The sequence below is a fragment of the Acartia tonsa genome, chromosome 2 (assembly GCF_053477335.1).
Source record: "Acartia tonsa isolate MP-2025a chromosome 2, ASM5347733v1, whole genome shotgun sequence".
Classification (NCBI taxonomy): Eukaryota; Metazoa; Arthropoda; class Copepoda; order Calanoida; family Acartiidae; genus Acartia; species Acartia tonsa.
In genome coordinates this window covers 9,970,647-9,988,302 of record NC_137261.1, presented here as the reverse complement: position 1 = coordinate 9,988,302, position 17,656 = coordinate 9,970,647, and the positions used below count along the sequence as shown (strand labels likewise).

At 33.3% G+C, this 17,656-nt stretch overlaps 2 protein-coding genes across 2 annotated transcripts in view; both read right to left on the bottom strand.

Moving 5' to 3' along the window:
• Window positions 1–531, bottom strand: part of LOC145304205 (mitochondrial sodium/calcium exchanger protein-like) — a 48,033-nt gene extending 47,502 nt beyond the window's left edge. The window contains exon 1 of the mRNA XM_080146026.1: window positions 493–531. Coding sequence (XP_080002152.1) covers window positions 493–530 — 38 coding nt within the window. The 5' untranslated portion in view covers window position 531. The remainder of the gene's footprint in view (window positions 1–492) is intronic.
• A 2,100-nt stretch (window positions 532–2,631) lies between these two features.
• LOC145312703 (uncharacterized) lies at window positions 2,632–10,422 on the bottom strand. Its single transcript, XM_080151962.1, has 7 exons — window positions 10,361–10,422; window positions 9,606–9,745; window positions 8,873–8,985; window positions 8,340–8,441; window positions 7,767–7,869; window positions 4,446–4,589; window positions 2,632–2,763 (listed from the first exon to the last, which is right to left on the bottom strand). Exons 1-6 carry the CDS (start codon window positions 10,398–10,400, stop codon window positions 4,446–4,448), a joined length of 642 nt encoding a protein of 213 aa, XP_080008088.1. The 5' UTR covers window positions 10,401–10,422; the 3' UTR covers window positions 2,632–2,763.
• Between the last annotated feature and the right edge of the window lie 7,234 nt (window positions 10,423–17,656).

Below are 17,656 nucleotides of genomic sequence, written 5' to 3'. Positions count from 1 at the left end.
GAGCAGGAGTAGGTGTTGTTGGTTCATTTAAATGTAGGAGTGAAAGCACCCAGCCTTTCGATCAAATTAAGAAGCTCCTTTTACAAACAAAATACTTTTTTACCTTATCTATTGAAACTACAATTTTCTTTGGTTTTATACAAGCACGTTCTCTCATTCGTTTATAAAATTTTGTTTTCTGTATACGCGTTAAGTATTTCAATAGATGTATCATTACTTGGATCTTACACCAGTTCTCCATGTTCTCTAATAAAGTGAAACTTGCCGCGGGCTAAAATAACGAAGACTCCCATCCACTCCCTTCACAGTTTACACAATCCCTCCTACTGGATGAACGAACCAACCAATAAACTAGTTCCATGTTAGCAAGCTAAATTGTCCACTATTTTTTTCATGTCATAATATCCACGTATATTTTACATCCATTATTATTTCAGCTTTACGTGGAATGGCCGTTTATAAACTTTTAAAAGAATAAAATAAATTTCTTACCAATAATACAAATATGGACTTCTAAATATCCGAGGCATTTTTACTGTAAAATAAACAATTCAAAAGTATGACAACATTGAAAAGTAGCGAAGCACGACAAATTCTAGATGCAATAACGGAAAAAATGATGTATAGAACAAAGTTTCAGTTTTAAAAACAAAATCAGCAGTTCATCTTAAATAGCCGAGAAGTTCACATATCCCCCTAACATTTTTTTTACATACGAACTATTGAATATTTCGAATTTTAGAGTAGCTTAGCTACCAAAAAAGTTTATTAGAGTACATCTTTTCATATGTTCTTTTTAATACATGTTATTAAACCTTCTTAATAAAATTATTAAGTAACAAATGAAAATAGAGTTATATAATTTACATTAGCAATGGATTTGCCCATACCTCTAGAGACAAAGATTTACCAGGTGTAGGTTGGATTAACCCACCACCCATTTTTGAATTGGTAAAAAGTTATTTTTAAAAACTTTAAATTAAGTAAAAAAAAGTTTTGTTTATAGTAGATTTGTTTCATTCAGATCAGCAGTTACCGAGATCTTAAGCTTAAGACAGACCTACAGACGAACTGACAGACATCCTTCTACTTTGCACTACAAATATGTTATGGGATGATTAAAGGTAAACAGAACCTAGACAAGAATTTTTTACAAGCCTCAAAAAGTCGACTCTCCACTTTCTATTTTAGTTTTGAACGGCCAATTAATAAATGGGGAAATTTTATTTTTTGGGAACAATATATCTTGGAGGTTGGAGGTAACCTCCACTAAAATAGCTATATTCCTTCTCTGGACAAACTAAAAATGAGAAACCATATCGATAAAGAAATTATTCGTTACAGACACAAACACGCACACAGACATTTACACACATCCTGCAACTTGTAAATAAGGATTAAAAAGATAATATGAATTTTAGGCTGACACTTGATTATTTATTTTATTTTTGTTTTGTATTCATGAACACTTTTTACCACAAATATTTACTGATAAACTAACAATGCACTAAAATAATCAATGTATGAAACTACTATCTAAAAGGAAAATATTTATACTGATTTAATCAGGGAGTTTTTTTTATTTTTGTTCGTTTTTTACGATCAGCTGTTTTGATATCGTATTGAATAAAACATATTTTTGTGTGTAAATTGCATTTTTTACTAAACAATGAATTATAGTACTCAGCTGCTAGGTTTTGGAAAATATGCTGACAGCTGCCGCAGCTGGTTGATTATGTCTAAAAGAATCTCAAACATTGTATCACCATCAAAACCGCTCTAAAAATGTGTGGCTGTGAAATCCTGATGAAAGGACATTAGGATCTTATTAAAAAAGTAAATCTAAGTATGGTATTTAACCTATGCCCTATCTGTTAAGGAGTGAGTGGGTTAGAATCCCCAATAAATTAATGAATTTCTTTAACCATAAATAGTATATCTCGTACAGCTTTAACTTTAATACAAAGGTCGTACAATTAAAGTGTTGGTTGTCTGGAAAGTCAGGGGATCCATAATGGGACCAATTGCTGACTAGTGCGGATTCTACAATGAAAAAGATTTTCAAAATTACATCTTTTTTTTTAAAAAAAAAAAGGTCTACTCAACTGGCTATTATCATCGTTATTTTAAACTTTTTTTTAATAAATGTAAATTACTTTTTTCTCGGAATTTAACAAGAATTATACTGTTCAAAAATTATAACGTTTACATCAAAGTCTCTTGTGCGAAAAGCATAGGTATCAAAATTCAAAGCAATTTTATGCCTTTGCAATTTAATTAAAAATTTAATTTAAATCGACATTTTGGTATTGAAAAGTGATCTTGACTGGCGCAATGTAACTCTATCAGAACCAGGGACGTCCAAGCTTTTCATTTTGATGGGTGTAAAATGAGGGGTTTCAAAGGGTGATTGGGTAATTGTATTTTTTATAATTTTGAAGAAGGTAAAATATTGGGTTTCAATGTTTGAGGGGGTAAACAAACACCCCTCTTTACCCCCACTATTGGACGTCATGATAAGAATTACATATGTTGATATAGTAATAACACGAAATTTTTACGGTGTAAATAAGGAAGATGGAAATATCTTAATCATAGAGTAGCTCCAATTTTAATAAAAATATTTCATTATTTCTATGAATATATTTTATTCTATTTAGGTATCAAATCATGCGTATAAACAAATTATTTATAACATATCAGATATTAACAATTCTTAATAACTTCATTCTTTTTATACACATATTCTTCTTCTATAGCTCTCTAAAAATTTAATAATAGTCATTTCTCGCATCGTATTATAAACAGCTTTCCGCGGATATAGAATGTACAATTATAAAATTAAACCAGTTTTTTAGCCCAAAGATGCCGAAGGCACGGGCTAAAAAAAAGTGGTTTTAATCTTATTTTTGTATATTTTTATATTCGTAGAAAGCTGGATGCAATACGATGCTAGACATGGATGAGAACCGGTTCCACCGGATTCGAATGAATACGAGAATAGTTATTTCTTTCATTGTATTATAAACGGCTTTCCGCGGATATAGAATGTACAATTATAAGATTAAAACTAGTTTTTTTAGCCCCGAAGTGCCGGAGGCACCGGCTAAAAAAATTGGTTTTAATCTTATGATTGTACATTTTTATATTCGTAGAAAGCTGGATATAATACGATGCTAGACATAGTTTTTTCGTATGGATGAGAACCGGTTCCTATCCATTCATAGACAGCTTTCCGCGGATATAGAATTGAAAAATTATAAGATTTAAATCAGTTTTATTGGCCCAGGCTAACAAAACAGGTTTTAATTTTATTATTTGTTTTTTTGTTATTCGAGGAAAATTGGTTAATTTCTTATGACATCTTATTTTATTATTCACAAAAAGCTGTCTATAATACGATTCGATAAATAACTATTCCATTGTTTTCCAGACATGATGTACTGCTGTATGATGACGTTCAATACGGGGAGGGACTTACAGACCAATAGATACATTTTTTTTGTTTCAACAAGGATGACAACATCCATAAAAGCGAAGCACTGAAACGGTAAGACAAACGGACATTAACATTTGTATAGTGTCAGAACTGAATAATCAAAATATAAATGTATAAGAGTCGAACCAAAATTGTAAGTAAATTTGTTGAAAAACTGCTGGATACAGGATAATGTTTATGAAAATACTTACATTTTTAGGACTTGATAATAGAGTTGCTTCGCTAATAACATCATACTTTGTTGTCCCAGGAATTATTATACCAAAAATCAGATCAATCAGATGATTAGATCACATGAAAATTTGTTGTTAAAAAAGTAAAAAAATCGACATGTTTAAAATGGACGTACGGACATTCTTGTAATGATTATAGAGTTGCTTCGCTAATAACATTATACTTTGTTGTCCCAGGAATTATTATACCAAAAATCAGATCAATCAGATGATTAGATCACATGAAAATTTGTTGTTAAAAAAGTAAAAAAATCGACATGTTTAAAATGGACGTACGGACATTCTGGTAATGATTATAGAGTTGCTACGCTTTCTAAATCGTACCTTACTACTAAAGGAATCACCATGCAAAGTTTGAAATCGATAGGACAATTCTAACATGCCTAAATTAACGAAAAAAGCTATCCGTTACGGACGGACGGACGGACGGACCGACCCTAATTATAGAAAAGCTTCGCTTTTAAAAAGTAATCGACTAAATACAACAACTGTATGATAATGTGCAAGCGGGTTAACGACGTATTGACCAACTGACAAACCATATGTATGTATACATTGTAGAGTAGCTTCGCTACAAGTTGGACCTATACAAAGAAAAGTGTTCTCAAGGACCATCTAAGGCTGAATTATAATATACAAAAAGGTTAGTGACGTATTGACCGACTGACAGACCATATGTATAAATTGTAGAGTAGCTTCGCTACAAAGTGAACCTAGACAAAGAAGTTGATACAAGTGTTCTCGAGGACCATGTAGAGCTGAATGATAATGTATAGGAAAGACCAGCCAAGGAAGATTCCCATGAGACCGCCCAAACCAGCTGTCAAGTCCCAAATATCGTAGGCGAAAAATTCCGTCTGAAAAGAAGATAACATTAGTTGAGGAAGGGTCTGTTTAAAAGATTCAAAATGTAAAAACACATATTTTTAACTCTTATTTTTTAACATCATAATTGGAACTGATTATCTGTTTATTTAATCCCATAAATAAAATGAGAAAAAAGTTGTGTTTATATAGGTATGTATTTAGTTTGATTGAGGAATCATGGTAGTTTCCAAGGCATTAACATCCCAACTTTTGCAAACAACCTTCCTTTTAATTGCACGGATCTTCTCTGTAAGTCCTAGCTTATAAGGTATATATTCTAACGCCGAGATTCGAACTTCTACCCTGTCCAATGACGAGCGGATGCACAACGTGTAACGCAACAGTTGCGGGTTTCCACTCCCTGTTCGGACGAAGCCACTATATTTATGTACTAGCTGCTTTCAAAGGAAATCTTCTACAAAGGACCAAGGTTATTTCTTACAAAAAAAAAAAAAAAATAGGGGGGATTTTTTTGTTTTTAGGGGGGTTGGGGGTGTCCCACCCCCCAAGAAAATAGCTTAAAACCACCACAGGACCAATAGGTATATACCCTGAAGAGTAGAATCCAATCGGTTCAGTGGTTACCGATGTCTTAAGGGACAGACAGACGGACAGAAGGACAGACGGACAGAAGGACAGACGGACAGACATCAAGCTACTTTGTATTATAGACTAGCGGATACGCCACTAGAAGCCCCTAGGTGCACTTAAGGTAGGAGGGGGAAAAGTCCACCTCATCCCATTTTAAATTTAAGTTTCAAAGGAGTAAAAAAAACATTTTTGAGGGGGGAGGGGGGTGAAACACCCTCCCAAAAAATAGTTCAAAACCTTCCCAGGACCAATATGAAGCTTCATTGTAAAGGAGAACAATATTGGTTCAGCGGTTAGTGAGATCATTCAGGACAGACAAAAAACGCTTACTACTTTATATAATAGGATGAGGATGATTGTCAGAAACGTCCAAGATTTGTTATTTGAGTGGAGGTAAAATGAGGGATTTCAAAGGTATTTTTATTTTTATTTTGAGGGGGGGGGGGTATAAAGAGGAATTTCAAAGTTTGAGGGGGGTAAACACACCTTTACCTCCGCCCCACCCTTGGACGTATCTGTATAAGGTAGTGAAATAGAATTATTAGATCAAGAAGTGCAATGTATAGTAAAAAATTGTCATGATGAAAAAGGAGCTTTTAGATGATTTTTAAAAGGTTTAATCATCTTTTATTCAGGATTAACTAAAACTATTTTATTGGATTTTTTTAGTGATAATGAATAAGAATATAAGTATTCATACCAATACCATCATTATTGAATTATTTATGGATCTATTTCTTGCTTTATTTAACAAGATATTAGAAAAAATATATTTACGTTGCAAAAATAAAAGTAAAAATAACAGTATATTTGTATTTGGGGGCCTTAAGGGACACTTGACTTTTTTGTGGTTGCGGTATCCTACACCTAAAATAAATGTAAACCTTACTTGAGCATTACTATAAACAGTTAATGCGTCCATTTTAAATATGTTGATTTTTTAGACACAAAGGCATGTAAAATGTCTGTCTGTCTGTCTGTCTGTCTGAAGTTTAAGATCTCATTAACCGCTGGGCTCTACTCTTCCGAGAATTCGGCTAATTGTATTGAGTTGGTCTTAGGCTATTTTCTCGGTGGGTGAGATACCCCTAACTTCCCCTAAAATAAGAACCCCCACCCTAAAAAAAGATATTAACATTGTAGAAAATCTGATTTTAAGCATGAATGATATAGAAATAAGTACCATAGTATGACATAATATGTTTATTGTTTTTCAGATAACACCAGCTATTTGTGATACCAAAACATTTTATCTAAAACTTCCTTTTTTAGCGGCAGCCCTTTTTTACAAGCTAACAGTGTCGGTCAATCTATAAAAATATTTCCTGTATGGCTTCAAAAATGATTAATATCCGCTGGTTTATAATTGAGCTATATTTTAAAATTATGTATTCTTTCTTATTCCAAGCAATTTTCTACGAATAATATTATTATATAATTTAAGAACCATTACCAAGAATAAAAGAAAGCCCGGCTACTTTTGAATATTATTGTCTTTGTTTGTTTACAAACTAGCGGCTACGCCCATATAGGCCTCTAGGGGCACTTGAGGAGGGGAGAGTCGAATTTCATAACCCAATTTCTTATTTTAGATTTTAAAAGAAAAAGTAAGAAAATTTTAGTTAAAAAATTTAAAAAAAAAACATTTTTTGGGGGGGGGGTTAATTTTTTGGGGAGTTGGGGGTGTCCCACCCCCAAGAAAATGGTTATAAACCTTCCCGGGACCTATGAGAAGCTACCCTGTTAAGGAGAACCCGATCGGTTCAGCGGTTAGCGAGATCCTTCGGTACAAACAAACACACAAACATACAATCACACACACAGACACACAAACATCCTGTTACTTTATTATAAGGATATTATGTATTCTTTCTTATTTCAAGCAATTTTCTACGAATAATATTATTATACAATTTAAGAACCATTACCAAGAATAAAAGAAAGTCCGCCTACTTTGAATATAATTGTGTTTGTTTGTTTACAAATATATCCAATATGTATTTGCAGAGATATAATGGAATTGCACGATCCTCTTTATTGCATTTCAATACTTAATTAAAAATTGTTGGACTTTTCCTTATATGTGCAATGATAGGTATCTTTTATAAATATAACTTCATATGTTACAGAGATACCCTTTTAGGGAAATAGATATACATATATAGAAAAAAAAGCGAAGATAACAAAATGCAAAATACATAACTTCAGTGACTCACTGTAGAAAGCCCTTTTAGGTTGTTCTTTGTATGTGATTTATGTATGTGATCACAAGACGAGTGTGTCAAATTTTCAGCAAATAAACCTTTTCTCACATTAAGATAACATTTCAATGATTAGAAACTCCCCCCCCCCCTTCTATATATCTAGAAAAAATATCCCTTATACCTAACAGATCCCATGCTTTAACCTGCGATTCCCTAACCCTGTAGGACTAAATACTGTACTAACTACAACCTAACCTGACCAAATATTTTTTTTTTTAAATGTAACCTTCCCTAATTTCCAATACTTTTCAAAATAAGGGTTAAGGATTTCAATGCTTGAAAGGAAAACTGCCACGATATTGTATGGTTTACCTGGTGGGTATAGCTGGAAGTTTTGACATCCATGTAGAAGGAAGCTGACCAGTTTCTACCCCAATTCGCCTCCTCTCGACTTTTCTCAACCAGCGAGTAAGATCTGAAATAACAAACATGACAACATCCACAAAAGCGAAGTTTAATAAATCAGACATAGAAAGAAACAGTGATAAATATGAAGAAACAATGATATCAATTCAATATTTAACGATATCTAACATTTAAAAAAAATTCCGTAAAATCTTATCCTAAAAGTACCTTATTATAGGATGTTTAATACGGACATTTTAAGACTTGGTTCTAGATATTCTTCGCTTATAAAAAGAATTGCATAAATTTCATAAAACCTTTTGATTGCAAGATCTGTGTATGGAATTCTATCTTTGCACTTAAATCAATTGTACCTTTTTGGGGCAAAGGGATTTCCCCTACTGTACCTATTTCTGTCGTACAGTAGCAAAAACCAATTTTAACGTCTTTATTTATTACACGAAATTGGTCTGAGGTTAAAAACTGAAACCTTTTCGACATCGAGAGGATGCTACAAAGTAACGGTTTCTACACATTTACCTTACAGTACATTTGGGAATGCAACCAGTCATATTGGACAGCTGGAGCCATCTAGCTTGCAGGGCTTTAGTTAAACTCTCGCTATATTTCCCAATTTGCTCCCTAGATGAAATAAAAAAGATTATTTCTATTTTTATAGAATACGCATGTAGCATTAAGGGACTCTGTCTCTTAGTGCTTTAAAAAAAGAAAATTAATAAACTAAAAAGAGCTATTGACTCCCTAAAAGCAGAACCCAATCGGCAAAGTAATTATTGTTTGAAAGGACAAATAAACGCTTATTTTTTTTTAATACTAGCAACTTCGCCCCTTGCATCTAGCATCTCTCAAAATGAAAGGGTAGTTAGAAAATAGCCTAAAACCATTCCAAGGCATAGATTTTTAAAAATTGGCTAAAACCTTCCATGATCCTATGTAAAACTTCCCAAAATGGATAACTTTAAACCTTCTGTAGGTGTTGAAATCTTAAGCTTCAGACAATAAAAACTTTACTAATTTATAAAATAGGATTTGTTACAGAAACTAAAATTCACCTTTTATAACAGCGTTGTGCTTTGCCGGGAGGTTGGCTGAACCAGTCCAGATGACAGCCGGCATCAGCAGCTACCCAGGTCAACACACAGTCACGGAAACTATAAGATGGATCCTGCAAACAAAGATGTTAACATTAAAAACTATGCTAGATTCTTAATTATATCAAGAAAAGGGCAATAAGTATTTATATCAATGGATACAGGATATACGGTTAAATTTTTAGTTAATTTAGCCTGTTGATAGAAACTTGGTCAGTTCATCCATCCAGTAGGAAGGAAGGGGATGGGGTAAAAGGGGTGGATGGGAGGTTTAGCAACTGCAACTTTCACTTTATTAGAGTACATGATAATCTGGTGTAACATTCAACTAATAATATATCCATTAATGTAACAGTGTCCAACTTTGTTTATTTCTGTTTGTATTAAATTTCCTTGCTGTGAAAAGGAATTTTAAATTGGAATTAAAAGAAATATTTAATTTAGTCAAAAAATAGAGGTGGGTGCCCTTTAATTGCACCACAATTATATAGAAATTATTACTATGTAGAGTGTAGGCTAGTCAGTAGTGCCTGTTTATGGGTCATGGCATTACCTCTACTGATTCAAAATCCATTTATAGTAGCAGTAGGTATTATTTTTTTGTTTTTAGAATAGCATTAAAAAGTTAAGATTCGAACCCTACACCTCCCTGACGGCCAGCAGACACCTTGATACCCAAAACTGTACTACATACCTCTGAGCAGGGTATATCATCCTTACTGATCTGTGTTTTCTGTTGCATGTAGAAGCTTCCCTCCCACTCAATATTTTTGGGCAGGAAGAACTGGTCACTCAGTCCTATACGTCCCATCTCAAGGCCAGGCCAGAATTGACCTAATAATTAGGCTTTTTTTAAGTAGCGCAACTATTCTTTAATTCTAAGGGGTGCTTTCACACAGGTTCCCTTGGTAAGCACTGATAAACCCTCCTCCCCCTATTTATGAAATATATTGAAAATAATGGGAGTAGTTTTTTAGTATTCATAACCTCTGCAGGAAACTTAACGCTGATGAGGGGGAATTAACCTTGCGTGGGACTAACCTAACGGACGGACTGACTTAGATAAATTATAATTTAGCTTGGCTATTAAGAATTTTTATGCTTTCATTAACATTTTTTCTTAATTTTTATCTTAATAATATTTTACCCTTTGATTGTATGATCCTTGGCTGTAAGTCCTGTTTATAAACAGGTTTCAAGCTCTAGTCGCGGGTTAATGTTATTTATTACAGACAGCTTAACAGGGACATTTAAATAAAAAATATTGAAACCAGTTTTGTTACATTTTTTTCAAAGATTATGGAAAATTGACTGTAATACGATGCTATACTTGATTTTTCAGTATGGCTGAGAACCAATTCCGACTGATATCAATCGTTTTCGAAGCCATACTTGAAATCAAATAAATTTTCAACTAAGGTATTTTTCTTTGTTTGTATAAAAGTTTACCTCTATCGTGTAGATAAATATTATATCCCAGGAACCTCATTGGAGCAAATATCTTGTCTTTATCTCCTTAATGTAAACAAAAACATTGCGGGAACAAGTTCCATATCTTACAAGTTGGTCTAATTCTTCAATTTATCATAATGAGTACGCAATTTTCTGTATACAATTGCATTAATCGGATAGTCAGGTGTTATCAGACATTGCAGGTAGTCGATCCATAATTTGTTGTAGTCTGATTTGATGTGTAGTCCATTGTCTTTTTTCAAGTCTAACACATATTTCAGTATTATTTTTTGAGCGGTCTTATTCCCTCCTAGATTTCGGAAAGAGAACGAGAATTTCCTTTTGCACAGTGTTTTCAAAAATTCCATATCTGCACAAAATATTTCGTCTATGTCTAGGTTGATTAGTATGAAGTTGGTCCAGTGGCGCAATGGCACCACTCGGACTATTGGTACATTTGCTATAGTAAAATGATTTTTTAAATTTAATTGCATTGATGACACTGTATCATGGATTGTTTTTAAATCTTGTGTGTGGTGATCAGGATCTTGGCAACACGTATAGATAAATCTTGGGGAGGTTGGCAGAATCACGATTCTTTCTTTCATTTCTGACCATTTCATCCCTCTTCTCTCGAGATTTTTAATCAGAAACCATAGTAGATTCTTCATACATTGTATGTAGGACGTTGTTTTGTCGCTGTCGAAACCGGTTGTATTTTCTGGGTTGTGGTGGTCCTTTTTACATTGGTTGACAAATAGAGAGTTTCCTGTTAAATTTAACAGTATTAGTGTGTTTTTATTTAATTCTTTTCTTACGGATTTAAAGAAATTTCTTTTTATTTCTCTTTTTCTGGGGGGTAAGTTTGATGAATATAACATCTGTACATTTGTTAGAAAAACAAAAATAAAACCTGCCTTTTCAAGTTCGAACCTTACTCGTTGAAAGTAACTTCCCCCTATGCATATAACTTTTTGCTTTTTATATGCACGCGCCATCTTTTAATCTCTGATTTATGTGCTGTGCTGAAACATAAAAATAATATAATTGCTTTTTGAAATGATATCAATTAATAGATTTATTGAGTATTGGTCCGATCTTTAAAAGGTTTATCTTAATTTGTTTGTAATGTTTTATTAATTTGATTTATTTTCAGTGTTGCCTAAGGACAAGTTGAAGGCCTTCTCTCGACGTTTTTCCCTGGTGTTTGGCCAGGTGTTTCATCTGCGGTCACGTCCGGGAGGGGCCACAGACGATTATCAGCTCCAGGACATTGAAGCTCCTGTGACCAACGCCGCTGTTGAGCGTGACGCTGTTGCTGCGGAGGATGCTCCCCCCGCTTATTGTTCTATTATGTGGTAAGTAACTTTTTTAAGTATCGAACTTATTTTAATAAAGTGTTCTCAATAACCCGCTAATTTTATCTCAATTTTAGCGTTTTATTATCTAAAGACATTTAACAAGAGTTTTTTAATATATTTTTTTGGTATTTCTTTACTAATTTATTTATGTTATTTTCAGATTTTTCTGTCTGTTTTTCCCAGATCTACCTGGGGTATTCTTTGGCCATTTGGCTGTATGCTAATTTACCATCTATTTATCTGCTGTTTAGCAGATTGCGAGGTAATAATTAGAATTTTGATATATATATTGCTTTTTTATTTAGTCAGTGAAATTATACACTGAAATCTTACAGTTTTTGATTAGTTATTGTTATGGATCCCAACTACGTTTACGACGAAGATAGTAGTGAGGAGATTGGTGTTGATCTCCATGATCGTTCGTTGGATTATCATAAAGACTTTTTACGTTGTCTTGAGCCTTCTGTAGTTAATGTTATTTGTAGGTAATGATTATTTTTTGTACTTTTTTAGAAGTATTTATTAGAGGAAGAATAGTATTATTTATTAATTCTATCTTTTTCTTTTTTAGTCGCTACCAACATCCAGCGCCGCCTCCTGTTTTGTTTAACTGTTCCGAACCTGTTTCGGCTTTGAAGGAGGTGCCCGTGAGCGGCCTTCGGTCCGCTTGCCCAGCACTCTTGCTGGTTGGGGCTGGCGTTGTGTGTTTTCTTTTGGTTATTGTGGTGAGTACCTTTTATGTTTTTTAAGTTTCAATATATTTGGTTTTTTATAACCTATGGTGCTTTCCTCCCTGTTTTTATTTTAGGGTTTTTGGAAAGTTATTTTTGGTCTATGTTTGACCTATTGCCCCATTCTTATCTGTTTATAAGTTTGGAAGCTAGTTGCCCTTTTTGATTTGAGCTAAAAGACCTCTTTTTTCTTTTATTGAGGAATAAGGCCGTATGCATACTTTTACCCTTATTTTATTTGAATGAAACTTTAAATATTTTTTATTAACCAAAAGATTTAATGTTATTTGCAAAGGCAAATACTCTCCCCCTGTGGCAAAAATTACCTTTTAGGGGTATTTTGACGACATATATGTAGCTTTTATATCTCCTTTAATTATTTAAATTCCAGGGATGTAGGGAGGGAGGGTGTATTTTGTTAAAAATTATTTTCTATCTATCTTATAAGTGATTATTTGTTCAAGACTAGTAGCGCTGTTTTTACTGACATTTTAGAATTTTGACTGACTGAGTATTAGTGATATAGATTTAGTCGAGAGAAGGATAGATAGGAACTGCTATTTTATTTTATTTGCTGCTTTATTCGGACATTAGTTTGTTGCTATTTTATGTTCCTCTTTGTCTGAGGTTCGGTTATGGCTGGTTGTCCAATAGGAATTCGTTTTAAAGACAGGTTTAAGAGGTGTATTCGCGAGTTAGATGCACGTGATTTGTTTATGCGCTTGGGTATTTGGTATAAAAATAGTTTGCTGTTGTTTTGGTTTTATTAGTTGTGGTTTTTTGTTTGAAAATGCCTTTAACAGAGGAGGAGAAAGTTGAAGCTTTCGAGCTGAATAATAGTCAGTTTGAGAGTTTGAAGTTGAATTTTATTTTCCTTTTGGATAAATTTCAAGATGAGGCCCGTTATGCTAGTTTTACTAGATTAAATGATCCAACGTTGCCTATAAGAATTAGGGAAGAATTCTGGGTTTCTGGATTCTTTGGTCGTTTGGATAGCCTGTATGAGAGATTTCTTACTCTACAACCAGTATTTGGTGTTGATCGTGGATCTTTTGTTGCTAATATTAGACCTATTATGGATGGATATAATCAGCTGCGCGAAGAGTTTTATGCTAATATGATTATAAATTAGTTTGTTCTTTCTTATTAATAAATATGATGTGTTTTATAATTTGTATTTTATTTTTATGGTTGAGTGTTGTGAGGTTTTAATATTCGAAATTAATTTAATTTGGTTATTATGGTTTAAAATCTACGTATTTTGCTAGTGTTGAAAAGTTTTATAGCAAGGGTTACATTTTAAATGCAAGCTTAAATGTTATTTTTAATTTTGCTATTTTTTCTATTGCTGTTGTGTGTTAACGCTATAAGGATTATAATTTGTATTTAGAAGTTTCATTAGTTTAACGCTTTTTGGAACAAAATTTTAATTTTACCTATTTATTCTAAGGGTTAGATTTTTTGTTTGTTATTTTGAATTTTTTGATATCGGTGTGTGTGTTTGTAATCTGTATGTGTGTTATTGACAATTTTAAGTATAAATATAAGTTGTGCTTTATGAATTTATCATTCTCTATTGAACTTTGGAGTAATAATGTCTGAGAAGGATTCTACGGATTCGGATGTTTGTTATGAATATGCGTATGAGAGTGCCTGTGAAGATTGGGATTTCATTCGAGAATACGAGTTTGGTTGTGTTCGACAGCAGTTCGAAGCATATTTGGAATATCCTGGTGATGGTATCTGTATCTTGGCTAAAGAATGTTTGCGTGAATTGGATGTACAGTTCAACTATTTCAGCTTGAGCCGCCCCATATTTGGAGAAACCAAGGGGGCTTTTGTTCGAAAGATGAAGCCTATCTTTAAAAAGGTTGAACAACTGGATCGATTTTTCCGGGATGCTATGGGCTTTGTTGGCCAGAGTATTTATGATTTTTGGCAAGAATATTAAAATTTAAATTTGTAGTTTAGTTTCAGTTTGTAGTGTTTTATAAAATTTATTGTCATAATTTTATGAATAAATTTTGTAATATTTATTTATTTGTTGTTTTGTGTGCCCGAAAATATTTCTGATCTATTTTATTTTGTTCTATGGATGGTTTATTTAGTTTGCGCGCGCGTATCCTCATCTGGTGTGCTCAGAGTTCTAATGTTTTTTGGATTTGGTTTTACTTTTAGTTTGTTAGCGAATATTTAAAAAGAATGGCTGTAAGCGAGACTGTTAGATTAATTTGGGAGGATTTGACTAACGTCATGAGGAATGCACATAGATATCTACAAATGAGGGTTGAGACCTCTGACCCTACCGTTGATAGACAGGAGGTGGTTAGACTATTGGGTGTCCAAGAAATTTTAGTCGCAAGGGTCTTGCTCTGTCGGCCTTTGCCAGGAGAAACTGAGGCTGTTCAACTTGCTAAGTTGAGATCTGTAGAAAATGATGTAGAGATTCACCAGCTCCAAGTTTTTTATGTTTAAACAAATTATTTGTGTTTCAAATATACATTAATAAATGTGAAAATTATTTTATTTATTTTGTTTTATATTATATTTTCTAAGGTTTGTTTTGTTTTAATAATTTTGCCGCCTCTTTTATTGTCTAGCTGCCCGCAGCTGTTGTGTAGATTAGTTATTATTTTAATCGGTTTAAAAAGGGGTGTTTTTTATTTCTCCAGGTGTGGTAGCTATTAAACCTTTGTTATTTGGCGCGTTTAATTTGCGCGTGAATTGGTTTATCTTTGTATTTTAGTTGATGTTTGCTTGGTTTGTTTTGTTTAATTTTAGTTGTGTTTGGTTGCTTATTGCGAAAATGCCTACATTTGCTAGTCGCGAGGCTCTAAAAGTTATTTATGGCGATTTCACTAGAAATATAGCCAAACTTGTGGTGGGTTTACAAAACGGCGAATTCGGAGATTTAGCTTCTCAAACTGATCGCGATAATTTTAGAAGAGAGTTGCTGGATCTAGAATTTGAGTGGGTCAGCCGTTTCACACCAGATGATTCTAAGCCTGCTACTTTTGCGGATGATTTTATCGAGTATTCGAATGATTACATTGCGTATATCCGTCGAAGATTCGATTCAATTTCCAACAGGATCTGTGAGAAAACCAGCGGCAGCTTTCCTTGATTTTGAAATATTTAATGTTTCCAAATTAATCCTTCAATAAATTGTGGAAAATTGTTTTTTATTTGTTTTAAACGGCGTAATAATTTATTAATAATTTTTATTAAAAGGTTAGATTTATTTTATATTGTAAAATTTGTATTGGAAAGAATTGTAAAGTTAGGCTTGCCGCTGTAATTTAGCGCACTATTATGCATCATTTTGTTATCCAATAGAAATTAGTTAATGGCAGGTTAATGAGGTTTACTCGTGAGCTTTATTCGTATCCCTAGCTTTACGCACCTGGTTATTTTGGTATAAAAATGAATGGTTACTTGGTGTTTGAATCATTTATATATTCTGTTTGAAAGATGTCGTTTGCAGAAAATGTGCTGGAAAATTCTCAAGCCTTACTTGTAAATGATCTTAATTTTGATAATTTGCAGACTCATATTAAGATTTTATTGGATAGAGTGTTGGATGAAGTTAAATACGAGAGTGTGACCAGGTTCAACAATCCTGAACTGCCTATGAGAGTTAGGGAAGGTTTCCTTACTGGATTTCATGCACGTTTGGAACGCCTATATAGTGTCTTTCTCTCCCAATATCCCAGCTATGGTGACGATCGCGAGACCGTTGTCTTTCGCATGAGACCTATTTTTGATGAATATTTACGCCTACGCGAAGAATTTTTTATTAATATGATTATAAATTAATTTGTTACCTTTTTGTTAATAAAGATTGTATTTTGTATGTTTGATGTTTTATCTAGGCTAAGTGTATTTGTGTGTGTGTGTGTGCAGCACGGGTGGTGTGTGTCCCTTAGTGACCTTCTGAGATGTACTTTACTGCTAATTGGCCTGTGTGTGCGTATGCCTATATGGCACTAGGGTGTGCGTACCCCTAACTGAGTTGTGTGACGCACACACACCAGTAGACTAGGCTGTGTGAGTGTGTTTCAAAAATTCGCAAGTTGGATTTTCTAAATAAGCAAGTTGGCGTCATACTTATTCAAACTTGCATTGTTTGAATTAAATTTTAAATAATTTTGATCTGTTTTATGTTCAAACTTGACATGTGTCAACTTTTTTCAATCCTTTATTAGTTCTTACAAAAAGGATGTTCATTCATTTACAAACGAAAATAATTTTTTGGAGCGAAACTTTCCTTAAAATTAGCTTTTTTCGTTCGTCTATATAGATTTTTTGTAGTAAATATTTTTAAAAGTTATTTTTCTTGTTTAAAAACCTTTTTTATTTTAGTTATTACATTTTTATAGAAACCTTTTTTGGATCGGTCCCTTTTCTAGAGTTAACGTTTTACTTAAGTATTAGCGTATAATTAAGATACACCTATCAACTAAATTTTTTTGGGAATAAGCTACTCTAAAAATTTGCGTTTTCGTTTTAATAACAATCCTATTTTTCTGGGAGCGAAGCTTTTCTAGGCATCAGCCGCACATTCTATTGCTACAATTTTAATTAATTTGAGGCAAAACCTACTATTGTCGCTTAGAAACCTTTTTATAATTTTTCTCGTTTTACTAAATATAGAATCAAAATTTCAATTAATTTTTAATTAACTTATCCCTATCTTTTTTAAATAGAGTTTATTAATCTTTCATAATTATTTTTAGACGACACATTAACTCATTTTGTGCTTATTGATTATAATATATTTTGATTAAATAGAGATTAACATATAATGATTATAATATTAATATGGTTAAATAAGATTAAATAAGGATAATATGGTTAAATATAGGTATCATGAATAAGGATTAAATATGTTGCTACTTTAGACTACTAACTAAGCTGATGGGTGCTAATTTTCTTAGCTGTCGTGGCTTCTAGGGGCGTGGTCATAGCGTGGCACTGGTTGAACCGAGGCACAGCGGCGACGTCCCGCTACTCTATCAAGTTGTTGGCGAAGGTCGCCACTAGTTGGCCAGGCTCTGAAACCCCATGCTGCTAGTCCACTAGGCCTCTGTCGCTGCTCCCTGGGGTATTCTCCAAGTATGTTACGAGTGTCATGCTGGTAATGGTTAGCACGGCGTTCTTGTAGGTGTTGGTAACGTCTATCTCGTCTATCCTGGTTGCGG